This window comes from Orycteropus afer, unplaced genomic scaffold (genome assembly GCF_000298275.1).
Source record: "Orycteropus afer afer isolate SDZICR_OR568_19922 unplaced genomic scaffold, OryAfe1.0 scaffold00030, whole genome shotgun sequence".
Taxonomy (NCBI): Eukaryota; Metazoa; Chordata; class Mammalia; order Tubulidentata; family Orycteropodidae; genus Orycteropus; species Orycteropus afer.
The window spans coordinates 8,987,451-9,000,743 of NW_006921617.1; the positions used below are offsets into that span (position 1 = coordinate 8,987,451).

Sequence of the window (13,293 nt, forward strand, 5' to 3'; positions counted from 1 at the left end):
AAAGAGGGGGAGGCCTTCAAGGAGATGGATTGATATGGTGGCTGTGATGATGGGCTCAAGTATAGCAGGGATTGTGGGGCTGGCACGGGATAGGGCAGTGTTTCATTCTGCTGTGCATGGGGTCGCTATGAGTCAGAAACGACTCAACGGCACTTAACAACAACAACAACATATATTAAAAAAAAAAAAAAAACTCACTGCCCTTGAGTCATTCTTATTTACCCTTTCATTTCTTCCTTTGGATTTACGTTACCATCATGTGTCATTTTCTTATTCCAATACAGCTTTGTTCTCACTCATTTCCTTTGTGCTTCTATTGTCAAATATATTAGATTGTTGTATGTTACAAGCCCAACCATACAATTGTGTGTGTATTATTTCATGCAATTTCTTTTAAAGTCAGTTAAAAGGAAAATAAATATGCAATTATACTGTCTTTTGTAGTTACTTAAATAATCACCATGACCAATATTCATTGCTTTTTTTGTGGGTTCAAATTACTGTATCACTTGCTTTCAGCCTGAAGAACTTCCTTTAGTATTTAAGATGAGCTTGCTAGCAGTGTAGGTCTCTGTGTTTATCCTGCTTAGAGTTCTTGAGTATATAGATTGTTTTTCATCAAAATTGGCAAGTTTCACCTATTATTTCTTGAACTATTTTTTTCTTAGGAGTTCTGGTGGTGTAGTGCCTAAGACATCTGACTGCTAACCAGAAGGCTGGTGGTTCAAACCCAGCTGCTCTTCTCAAGGAAGACTGAGCAATCTACTTCCATAGTGATACTGTCTTGGAAACCCAAGGAGGGGTCGCTATGAGGAAGATTCAACTCAATGGCAGTGAGTTTGGGTTTTTTTTTTTTTCTTTCTTTCTTTCTTCTCTCTTTTTACTCTCTTTCTGGTATTCTCATTATGCATATGTTGGTGCACTGAACAATGTCCCATGTTTTTCAGAGTCTCTATTCATTTAGCTTCATTCTTCTTTAACTCCATTCTTAAGAGACTTCATATTCCCTTGTTATTGTTGTTGCTGTTGTTATGTGCTGTCGAGTCATCTCTGACACATAGTGACCCTCCTTGGATTTCTGAGGCAGTATCTCTACAGAAGTAGATTGCCCAATCTTCTTTCTAAGGAGTGGCTGGTGGGTTTGAACCTCCAGCCTTCTGGTTAGCAGTTAAGTGCCTTAGGCTCTACACCACCAGAACTCCTTCATATTCTCTATTACCTGCTTTTTTCTTTCCTGTATATGGGTAACACTTTCCTTTCTTTGCATGTCATATTCTTTTTTGTTGAAAACTGGATATTTTCAATAATATATTGCAGCAATTCTGGCAACTGATAACCCTTTTCTGGGGTTGTTGTTATCCATTTGTTAATTTGTTTGATTAGTGATTTGAATGAACTAATTCTGCAAAGCCCCTGAAATTTTCAGCCTCCAATGTTCCTGCTCAAATTCTTCCTCTTGTTTTATCTTTTAGTCTGGTTATGTCAGAGTCATCCTTGGATAAGTACAAGACATTTGTTGGTGGAAGGTTGTGCTTAAGCTTCCTTTGTCAGTTAGATTTTGACCCTTTACTACTGGCTATGTGTGTAGCTTGGAAGCTGCCATCACAATTCAAGAGGCTAACTTTCTTTTTTTTAGGGAGGGTCATGCTCAGGCAGGAACTTCCAGCTTGGATTTTCCCTCTCTTATGACTGCTGAAAGGATGCAGCCTTGGCATGTGTACAGTCTTCTAGATACATATGTTAGTTGTTTTCATAGAAAACTGTGGTGTAGTAAATCACAGAGTGTGGCTTTTCTAGCCATAAGTCTTTGTAAACTCTGTGGTAGAAGTTGCCATGAGCAACTGAGCAGCTCCTGATTGTTAAAGTTATCCACCTGGGCTATTTCTGTTGGGAGCAGCACGAAGTAATTTTCTGGGAAGCTCTCTCTCTCTCTCAAATGTATAGACTTCTGATGTTGGCATTGGTTAGTTTGGCCATTCTGCCAGGCTCAAAAGGAGCCTTCCTAGAGGCAGAAGGAGTCTCTCTGACTTCTGGCTAAGAAAGATGTGCTGCTGAGAGAAACACGCTCCTGAGAGACATGAAAGAGACATGCACTTGCTGAGAGATAGATGTGACAGACGTGCATTGCTGAGAGACATGCATTGGTGAGAGAGAGACACGAGAGACACGCACTGCTGAGAGAGACACCAAGAGACATGTACTGATGGGAGAAAGACTGAGAGAGATTGTAGGCTGAGAGACAGCGGGCTGAGAATGAGCATGTTCCTGAACTTGAATTGCAGCCTGTTGCTTCCCTAATAAACCCCATAATCTGTGAGTTGTGTGTGGCCACTGCAGTGAATTATCGAACCCAGTGGAGAGGTGGTGGGTGCTGCAGGAGGAATGGTTTGTGTTGGGGCTGGTGAAAGGGCTGGAGGGAGGCACCATGTCAGGCCTCACAGGAATAGACCTTGGGCTACTGACGGTGATACTGTCCTCCTCTTGTGGGGTTAGAGGAGGACAGAAGATGCACCCTCCCTGCCCCTCTGGCAAAAACACACTGAAAATTCCAACTCCCAATACTGTATTTTTCTTATTGAATCAAGGCAGAGAAAGAAAAGACAATTCCTTCCTTTCCTTACTCTCTCCCTGGCAGGTAACCAAATTTTGGGGCAGAGACTGATGAGGGTTTCTATGGCCCCAGAGAGGCTAAGGCTGAGAATGGGGGCAGAGGGAAAAAAAGGTCTGTGAACAGTACATGCCAGGGGGTCAGAAGGAAAGGAAGAGTTTGAGATAAGGCATTCAAACCCAACAGGACGGTGAACTGGGATTGGGTTATAGGCTTATAAAAGGAGGTAGAAGTAAGCATAGGGCAGGAGAGGGTAAAATAATAATAGCTAAGGTAGAAGTGAGAGCTTACTAGGTTCTAAGAGCTTTACATGTCAGTACATATATGACCCCCAAAACAATGTTCTGAGGTGAGTACTGTTATTATATCCCTGCTGAAGTTATTCTAGAGCCTGTTTCACCTGCTGAACAGATAAGCAAACTGACGAGCAGAAGGGTTAAATAACAGTCCAGGTCAACAGCTTGTGTAGCCTTTGCTCTCCACAGCTTTGTCATCCACTTAAAGGGAGGGTTTTTCCTGCTCCCCTCCCAAACTCATAGTTCCTTAGTGTGGTTAATCTTGTGGATGAGGTTGCGTAGTATCTCTTCTCATCATCTCCTGTGCACAGAAGCTGGAAAGCTAAAAGTAACACTTTACAGATTCCCCTGGAGCTAGGTTCTGAATGCCAACTGGATTGTACAAACTGGTATTAGCAAATAACACCAAACTACCTGTCATCTCCTCTCTCATTCTCAGGGAAGGAGGCTGCCCCGCTGCTCTTTGCTGAGCATTTTTGCAGCTGCACCCTGTCCCTAGCTTCCTGAGTGCCCAGAGACAGCCATGGGGGCAGCAGCAGGTCTTCCTATCCTTGGGATAGAGCCATAGTCTAGTCTGAAAACCGAGCAGTCCTACTGAAGGTCTCCTTGGAAGTTATTCTAGAGCCTGCTTCTCTAGTCCTTAACAACATACACCTAACTGTCTACAGTAAGTCCCTTTTTGTTTATAATACTGGATTGGTGTTTATTTCCTACACTGAGCCCAGACTGAACATCTTTTCCTCTTCCCACTCCTTTCCCGACTACATCAGCAGCTGAGGAAAGAACAATAGCAGACAATGGAGAAGAGGTAGGGGAAAAACTTGGGAAAATTCATTCATTTGTTCATTTACCCAACATTTACTCTCACCCGCTGGGAACTCTGAGACCACCATGTGAGGAACTCAGTCTGGTCTCCTAAAGGAAAAATATTCAGTCCTCCTAAAGGACTCATGTTCAATTTCAGACCAATGCAATGTGCAGCTACCACCCATCTGTTAGTGGAGGGTTGCATGTAGCCATGATGCTGAGCAGGTTTCAGCAGAGCTTCCAGAGTAGACTAGGAAGAAAGGCCTGGCAATCTACTTCTGAAAATCAATGAAAACCCTATGATCACAACAGTCCAATCTGGGGGACGGTGCAGCACAGGGTAACATTTTGTTGTTGTGCATGGGGTCACCAAGAGTCAGCGCCAACTCAGTGGCAACAAACAACGTTTTTGCCACTCACCTTGGCACACAGGGAATGAGTAGAAACCTAAGCGACAGGTATCACATCGAGGTCCCTCCACCCCAGAACGGCAGAGGCACCTTCCATGAGCATCACATATTTCAGGAAGAACACCTTCCAAGTCACATTCACATCCTATGAAGGAGAAGAGATTTTCAGAGGAAATTTCTATTTCTCATTCCTTCATTAATCTCTCCTTTCCTCTGAGGAACTAGAGGACACAGACCAGGAATTATCTCTGGTTTATAAACATTCTTTACCCAGGAGACCATAAGTTAAAAGGATATCAAGGAAAGGTCAGAGACATTATTGAGAAACATCTAGGGGTGAATGATTGTCGGCAAAACAGTTATAATCTTTCAACATCTATCCCTATAAAGACTTTTTTTTTCCCCAAAATATGAGCCTTGTACAGAAAAACATTATATTTGAATGCCATCTAATGAACTACATTCATTCATCTAATGAAGGTGATTCCCATTTAATCTTGAATTAAATGTATTTCTACCTTCCATTCTCATGCCAGCCATGGTTTTAGTGGTATCACTCAAATTCTCCCACTTATTCCTCCAAGCACATGGCCTTCCCAGCAGCTAGGCAGCTTCAAATCCTTCAACAAGTGCTTTCCCACTTGTAGACCTTTGCTCAGGCCATTTATACTGCCAGAATGGCCCTCCCTGGTTCTTGGCATGACAGGCCCTTTCTTGTCCTCCAGGGTACAGTTCAAATGTCAATGCCTCAGGAAGTCTTTCCTGACCAATCTGTATAAATAGACTTGTCCTGCCACCACCTCCTTATTCTCTATATCAGCTGTGTTTGCCCTTCACAAACATTTGAAGTGATTTTTGAAATCATTTGTTTGCTTATTTATGTGTACTGATTTTCTGACTCCCCACTGGGGTAGAGTAAATGTGCCCACACATTGCCTGCTCCTCCCACCCAGCCCTGGAATCTGGGCTGGCCTCCTGACTTGCTTGGGCCAATGGGATAAACTGGAAGTACTGTTGTACGACTTCTGAGCCCAGGATGCAAAAGGCTTAGCAGTCTCCACTCTCACCTGCTGGGAACTCTGAGACCACCAGTGAGGAACTCAGTCTGGCCTCCTAAAGGACAAAAGGTCACGAGAGACACTCTATTGCCCAAGCCCCACCCAACCCTCCACTGAGACTAGTGGAAGAACCATCCAAGCAACCAACACCATTGTGAGAAATACTCCTGGCTGTTTTAAGCCATGAAGTTTTACAATGATTTACTACACAGCAGGGAACTCTGGTAACATAGTGCCTAAGGCATTTGACTGCTAACCAGAAGGCTGGTGGTTCAAACCCACCAGTCACTCCTCGGAAGGAAGATTGAGCAATCTACTTCCATAATGATACCGCCTCAGAAACCCAAGGAGGGGTCACTATGAGTCGGATCTGACTCAACAGCAGTGAGTTTGGTTTTGGTTTTCACTACATAGCAACAGACAAGTGATATATCCAGCAGACTGAAAACAGACTGAGAGTTCACCACAGGACCCCTAGTTCCATCAAAGTGCCTATCATACAGTAGTTCTCAATAAATAAGTCTCAAAAATCCAAGGCTCTTATATTATTCAGCCATAAAGGGAAATGAAGTTCTGATGCATGCTATAGCATAACTGAACCTTGCAAACATTATGCCAGTGAAGTAAGTCAGACACAAAAGGACGTATGTTATATGCTCCCAATTAAATAAAATAACTAGAATAGGCAAATGGATACAAGTCAAAATATATGAGTGGTTACAAGGGAATTGAGGGTAGAGAGGTTGGGGAGTATGGGAATTATTGCTTAATGGGTACTGAGTTTCTGTTTGGGGTGATTAAAAGTTTTAGAAATAGTGGTGATGGTTGCAAAACATTTTGAATTAACTAATGTCACTGAATTGTCACTTAAAAATGAGTAAAATGGTGAATTTTATGTTTTATATATCTCTTACCAAGATTTAAAAAAAAAAAAAAAACCATACAGGGCTCTTGCTTGACTGCATTATGATGAATTGGTAAACAATGAAGTAAAGCAAGAGCCCTGTAAGACAGATGCATATTACAGTTGAGGTGAAAGATTCTTGGGAAGGTTAATTCACTTGCTCAAGGTCACACAGCCAAGACTGCAGTCAGGACTTGAACCCAGGTCTGCCTAATTTCCAAGCCCATGCTTTTTCTATTACACAAAGAATACAGGCTCATAACTAATTTTAAAAGCAACTTTGAGAATATGTCCTAGATATAGAGATAGAGATGTTTTCCCACTCCTATTTAAAACACCTACATTTTCTATTAATTTCATTAGTATCTCAATGTGCAACATGTTACCATAAAGAATGTCCTGAAGACTCAGAGATTCAACTTAGTTCACTCTGTTAAGCAAGGTAAGTCTTACGCATTTTGCAAAGATTTTCTACAGAAGTTAAAATAATACATTCCATAATCTGAAAAATTACCCCTTTTCCTTTGTGCGAAAGCATTAACGGTTCAAATAAAAGGCTAATAAGTTTTTGTAATTATTTTTTATAATACAATACTTAAGAAAAAGAGATCATGGTAGATCAGAACAAGGTTGTAGTGGTTAAGTTTGTGTGTCAACTTGGCTGGGCCTTGTTGAGTGGCTGGGCAGCTGGATGTAGTATTTCCCATGGGCAGCTGGATGTAGTATTTCCCATGATGAGCTGGTAATCAACTCCATGGTGGAATCTACTGTGAGCAGCTGAGTAGCTGCCATAAAGCTGTGGTCTGCTTCCTACATATAAGGAGAAGACTTGGGGATAGTCTCTAGCTTATGGCATACTTGAACCCTGCATGTAGCTGAGTCGTTGTTCAGCAGCCTGCCATGCTCTGCTGATCCTGGGACTTTCAATGGACTTGAATCAATGGCCTGCTGTGGTTTGGTAACATCGCGACTGCGCCATTTTATTTGCCAACCTTGGGCTTGTTAGCCTCAGCAGCCACTAGCTGCCTGAGTGAAGAGATGTCTCTAGCTTCAGTGGGCCGGGAGCAAGAGGCAGAGCTAAAGCCCAAAAGACTGAGGGGCTTTCACACATCCCCCAGAGCCTGGCACGTTGAACTTAGACTTAAAGCCTTCAAATTGTAAGAATAAACTCCTGTTTGTTAAGACCATCCCATTTGTGGTATATTCTTGTCAAAGAGGTACTAGGTAACCAGAACAAAGGTTTACTGTGAATTAGAGACTTGACACTAATTCTAGCATTGGGCTTCAGTTATAAACTTGGACTTTACCTTGGCAATGAGGACTAAGAATCTTGATTTACAACTATCTGTAAACAGAGAACTTCTAGTACCTACACATTTTAAAAAGCTATGTTTCTGAAATCACTTTTTAAGATTTCCTCTTTCTTACCTAATAAATAGCCCCACTCAGTAACAGAACCAGAAACTTCCCTAGACTCCTCCTTTCTCTTCACCTTCACCTTCCCACATCTCACCCCCAGGTCGAAGTGACCTTATCTCAGGAAAATCCTTGGTGTCTTCCTCCCCTTTCAGAATTCCAGACCCTTTATTCAGGACCTTATCCTTGTTTGCTGGATTACTTAAGAGGCCCTCCTAACAAGTTATCTGCTTCCAGTCTTTCCAAGTCATTGCCATACTGGTGTCAAGAGTGATCATCCTAAAACTCCAACCTTCTCATATCACCTCCCAGTTTTAAATCTCTCAAAGGTGTCCAATTGCCTTCAAGATACAATCCAAAGCCATGGTTTATGTGACACAGTAAATCCTTCAAAATCTTCCAGGCTGCAAAGAGCCCATGTGGCATCTTTGTGCAAATAAGAAAACAGTGCCCCTTCCTCAACATGCTTTCTTGCCATTTGCTGTAAAACCATCATAATAAATACATAACTCTGCAATGTCTTCAATGATTATGGCACCCCCTGAAGTGAGGTGCAGTCGTGTACTGCATGCCTGTGCCTCTGAGCCTGGTGGCCGACTCTGGTCATTTCCTAATCCTTTAGCTCCTCTCCATGAACTTCTCCTCTTGTCCCATGAATCAACCCCAGGGATCTTCCTGCCCATCCCCTCTCCCATCCCCATGCCTGCTCTCAGCTGCCCCTCTGCCTGGTTAACTTCCCTTCATCCTCTGAGACCGGACACAGACACCAACTTCTCCTGTTCTGGGGAAGCCCTTCTAAAACTTCCTCCTTCCTTCTCTCCTTCCCGCTTCCACACCTGTGGGCACCCACAGCTTCATGTTCTAGCTCCATCATAGCACTTAACACCTGCTGTAATAATTCTTTGTGTCTCCTACAAGACCAGGAGTCCCTGGGAACAGGGACTGTATAGCAGGCAGTTGCCTTGGCAGCACCTAGAACAGAGTAAACACTTAAAGTTTAAGGAATGAAAAATATGCTAACTCTTCAAGAATATGACTCTCTTTGGCAAACACTGTTTCTGAAATTCTGGGTTTTTTTTTTTTTTTTTTTTTGGCACTTACACAGAGTAAGTAATATTCTGAGATATTAGAATTTGCCTGTCCATCTCTAAGCTTTATCCTGAAGGTCTCCAAGCCAACAGTGGCCACTCTACCCTGCAGACACCACTCACAGCCTGGGGAGGGACATGGGCAGCCAAACATGCCACAGTGACTGCTGCTCCAATCTCTCACAGTTCTCATTGTTAGCCCAATCCAGCCACAACCACACTGACCTCAAAATGTTGATGACAAGTAGCTCCTCCTTACAAAGTGAGCACCTACAGTCTTTCTAGAGGAGTCTCTGAGCAGCATAAATGGTTAAGTGCTCAACTAGTAGTTGAACGGTTAACAGCTCAAACCTACGCAAAGGCACCTTGAAAGATAGGCCTGGTGGTTCAAAAATGTCACCATGAGTTGGAATCGAGTCAACAGCAACCAACAACACAGTCTTTCTAACTGCTGGCTTTGCTTGTCACTGCTGAGCTTGGAGAAATAAAGGGGGACAGAAGGCATGACTGCCAGCGATATTCTTACAGTGTCAGTTTTGGGTAGGCTGTCATTTTCAACAGGAGCCCTTGAAAATGTATCTATTATACATTGACTTTCTAATAATAAATCTTAAGTAGATATAGCTGATCACTTGGACTTCGAAAATCCTAACAATATCTGGAGAAAAAAAACAAACCAAACTCACTGCCATCAAGTCGATTATGACTCAATAGCGACCTCCTTTAGGTTTCCAAGGCAATAAATCTTTACGGAAGCAGATTGCCCAGTCTTCCTCCCACAGGGTGATGAGTAGGTTTCAACCACCCACTTTCTGGTTAGCAATCAAATGCCTTAGGTACTACACCACCAGACACTCTAAAATCCAAAACTATTCTTACCTACAAAATTTTTCTACTCTTTTTTTCAACTTTTTAGCTTCTGGAGTTAAGTATACGGATTTTCTAGAGCAATGGTTCTCAGTCTGGCTACACAGTGGAATCCTGTGGTAAAACACCATTGCCTGGCTGTAGAATCTCACAGCCTGAGATTCTAACATAATCCCAGTGTCTGCAAACTAGATCCTGAGGGCCAAATACAGCTGTAAATTTTAGTAAATAAAGTTTTCTTGGAACACAACCACATTCATTCATTTATGTATTGTCTATAGTTGTTTTCATGCTACAACAGCAAAGTCAAGTACTTGTAATAGAATCCATATGTCCCACAAAGCCAAAAACACATACTATCTGACCCTTTTCATAAAAAGTTTACCAACCTCTGAGTGGAAATTTCTACTAACTATAACAGTAGGTTTTAACAAGAGACATATATTAGAACCATTTGGAAAATGTGTTCAAAATACAAGCCAGAGCTTCACCCCAATAGAACTGGGGTGATACACAGGAATTTATATTTTGAAAAAGCAAGGGATTCTAAAACACAGCTCTGTTTAAGAACCATTAGAGGACATGAAAGCATCAATAAACCAAAAAAAAAAAAAAAACCTCACTGCTATCGACTTGGATCTGACTCATAGCAACCCCTCCTTGGGTTTCCAAAGTGGTATCACTACAGAAGTAGACTGTCCAATCTTCCTTCCAAGGGGTGGTTAGTAGGTTTGAACTGCCAGCCTTCTGGTTAGCAGTCAAATGCCTTAGCCACTATGCCATCAGACCTCCTGAAAGCATCAATAGGACTTAAGAATTGCCCAGTACTGTCCAAAGCTGTACACTTTCTTGCCCTGGCAACTGAGATATTTGTGCTTCTAGTATTCACTCCCAGAAGTTAGGCCTCAAAGAGAGTATTTTTAAAAATCCATTAATAGAAGGCCATATTGAAGTGGATATCTGTGCACACAAATTCCCAAATTTAATTGCACTAATTGAAACTTTCTTTCCTTAAGGCTGTGTTCTAAGGCTTCTCTAACATTTTGCAAGAGACTTCTGAACTTCCCTTCGAGTTCAATTAAATTTCTTCTCCTGATGTCACCACCATCCTACTTGAGGGGAAAAATCAATTGAAAAACAGGGGATTACTGTAAATAGACCATAAATAGTTCTGAGATATGCTTGCAGAGAAAAAACAGAGATGTGTCTTATAATCAAGGCTCTAAAATTTAATTCCATCCTAATGAATTAACAAACACTTAAGGAAACATCTGCTGGTACTCACTATGGGCAGCATACCATCTTGGCCACTGTGGAGATGTCAAACCAAGTCAAGCACAGTTTCTGACCTCCAGGGACCAAATGTCAGATAAAAGCATAAGACAGTACCCCACACATCAATAACGCATAACACTAGGTCTTGACCAGAGGAGTTTGGTATGGGTAGGAAGAAGGAGGAAAAAAGGATAGAAGGTGTGCAAAGTCATGATATAAATGTGAATGCTGAGAAAGCATTATTGCTTAAACACATTAAATGACCTCAATGAACCCCTCTCATGCTGCACAGCAGCTCTGTAACTTTTTCCTCACTCACTCACCCCGACCTTCCTGGGAGGGCCTCTTTCATACCTTCTCTCTCCTCCAATAAATCCCTTCTCCTCCATCCTCACTTTCTTCCCCTGACCTTATTTCTTAGATCACAGACAGAAAAGTAGCAGCCAGGAGACAACTTCCATAGGCTCCCACCACCATGTCCACCTGCCCCATCTCTGGCCCATGCATGCTTTTTTCCCCTTTTTTATGGTCTTTCCTGCCTCGATAAATGGCAGCTTCATCCTTCTGTTTGCTCTGTCCAAAAGTCTTAGGGCCAACCCTGGGTTCTCTCTTTCTCTCACATTCTACTTCCAATCCAGCCAGCCATCACAAATCCTAGTGGTTCTGCCTTCAGATTATATCCATAATCTGTCCACTTCTCATCACCTCTATGTACACCCCTCATGGGTTATTGTAATAGCTTCCTAGCAGGTCTCCCTGCTTCTTCTCTTCTCCCCCTACAGTTTGTTCTCAATACAGAAGCCACCAACTGCCATCAAGTCAATTTTGACTCATGGCAACTCCATGTGTCACAGAGTAGAATAGCAGCATAGGGTTTTCCTGGCTGTAATCTTTACATGGGGCTTTTGGAAGCAGATTTAAGGGGAGGCCTGGAAGTGGAGCTGGGTGCCATAGGCTTTTGGAAGTGTCTTTAAGGGGTGGCCTGGAAGTGAAGCTGGGCACCAGGGGCTTTGGGAAGTGGCTTTAAGGAATAGACCCAAAGTGGAGCCTGGCATGGGGGCTGAAGGCCAGGAAGTGAGCAGAGCAGTTTGGAACAGCTAAGAGAGATGAACTTGTCTGTTAGTTTGTCACCCTGTGGTGGCTCACATGTTGCTATGAGGCTAAAGGCTATGCCACCAGTGTTGTAAAGGCCAGCAGGGTTACCTATGGTGGACAGATTTCAATGAAGCTTCCAGACTAGGACAGACTCAGAAGAAGAAAGAGGCCATCTACTTCTCAAAGAATTGGCCAAAGAAAACCTTATGAATAGGAGTGAAAAACTGTCTGATATATTACTGGAAAACCTTATGTATAGCCCTGAAACAATGTCCAATATAATGCCAGAACATGAGCCCCTCAGGCCAGAGGCACTCAAAATATGACTGGGAAAGAATTGCCTACTCAGAGTAGACCCGACCTTAATGATACGGATGGAGTAAAGCTTTAGGGAGCTCCATTGGCTGATGTGGCATGACTCAACATGAAAAGAAACAGCTGCAAACATCCATCAATAATCGGAACATGGAATGTATGAAGTTTGAATCTAGAAAAATTGGAACTTATCAAAAATAAAATGGAACACATAAAACTCAATATCTTATGCATTAGTGAACTGAAATGAACTGGTTTTGGCCATTTTGAATCAGACAACTATATGATCTACTATGCCAGAAATGACAGATTGAAGAGGAATGGTGTGGCATTCATCATCACAAAGAATGTTTCAAGATCTGTCCTAAGTACAATGCTGTCAGTGATATGATAATATCCATACACTGGCAAGGAAGACCAGTTAATACTAGTATTATTCAACAATACACACCAACAACCAAAGCCAAAGATGAGGAAATTAAAGATTTTTACCAATTTCTACAGTCTGAAATTGACCAAATGTGCAATCAAGATATGTTGATTATCACTGGTGACTGGAATGCAAAAGTTGGAAATAAAGAAGAATCACCGTTAGTTGGAAAATATGGCCTTGGTGATAGAAATAAAGCTGGAGATTGCATGATAGAAGTTTGCAAGACCAATGACTTTACTCACTGCAAATACTTTTTTTCAACAACACAAATGGTGGCTATACACATGGACATCACCAGATGGAGTACACAAGAAACAGATTGACTACATCTGTGGCAAGAGGCAATGGAGAAGCTCAATATCTTCAGCCAAAACAAGGCCAGGAGCTGATTGTGGATCAGACCATCAACTGCTCATACACACATTCAAGTTGGAGTTGAAGACAATTAAAACAATTCCACAAGAGCTGAAGTATGACCTTGAATATATCCCTCCTGAATTTAGAGACCATCTAAAGAATAGATTTGATGCACTGAACACCAATGACTGAAAACCAAAGGAATTGTGGGATAGCATCAAGAACATCATCCATGAAGAATGCAGAAGGTCATTAAAAAGACAGGAAAGGAAGAAAAGACCAAAATGAATGTCAGAAGAGACTCTGAAACTTGCCCTTGAACAGAGAGTAGCTAAAGCAAATGTAAGAAATGAGAAGATAAAAG

The 13,293-nt window shown here is 42.1% G+C and overlaps 1 protein-coding gene across 1 annotated transcript in view; it reads right to left on the bottom strand.

The window, feature by feature from the left end:
• LAMA3 (laminin subunit alpha 3) overlaps positions 1-13,293 on the bottom strand; it is a 434,613-nt gene that overhangs the window by 263,664 nt on the left and 157,656 nt on the right. Inside the window, exon 12 of the mRNA XM_042780249.1 lies at positions 4,132-4,266. Coding sequence (XP_042636183.1) covers positions 4,132-4,266 — 135 coding nt within the window. The remainder of the gene's footprint in view (positions 1-4,131; positions 4,267-13,293) is intronic.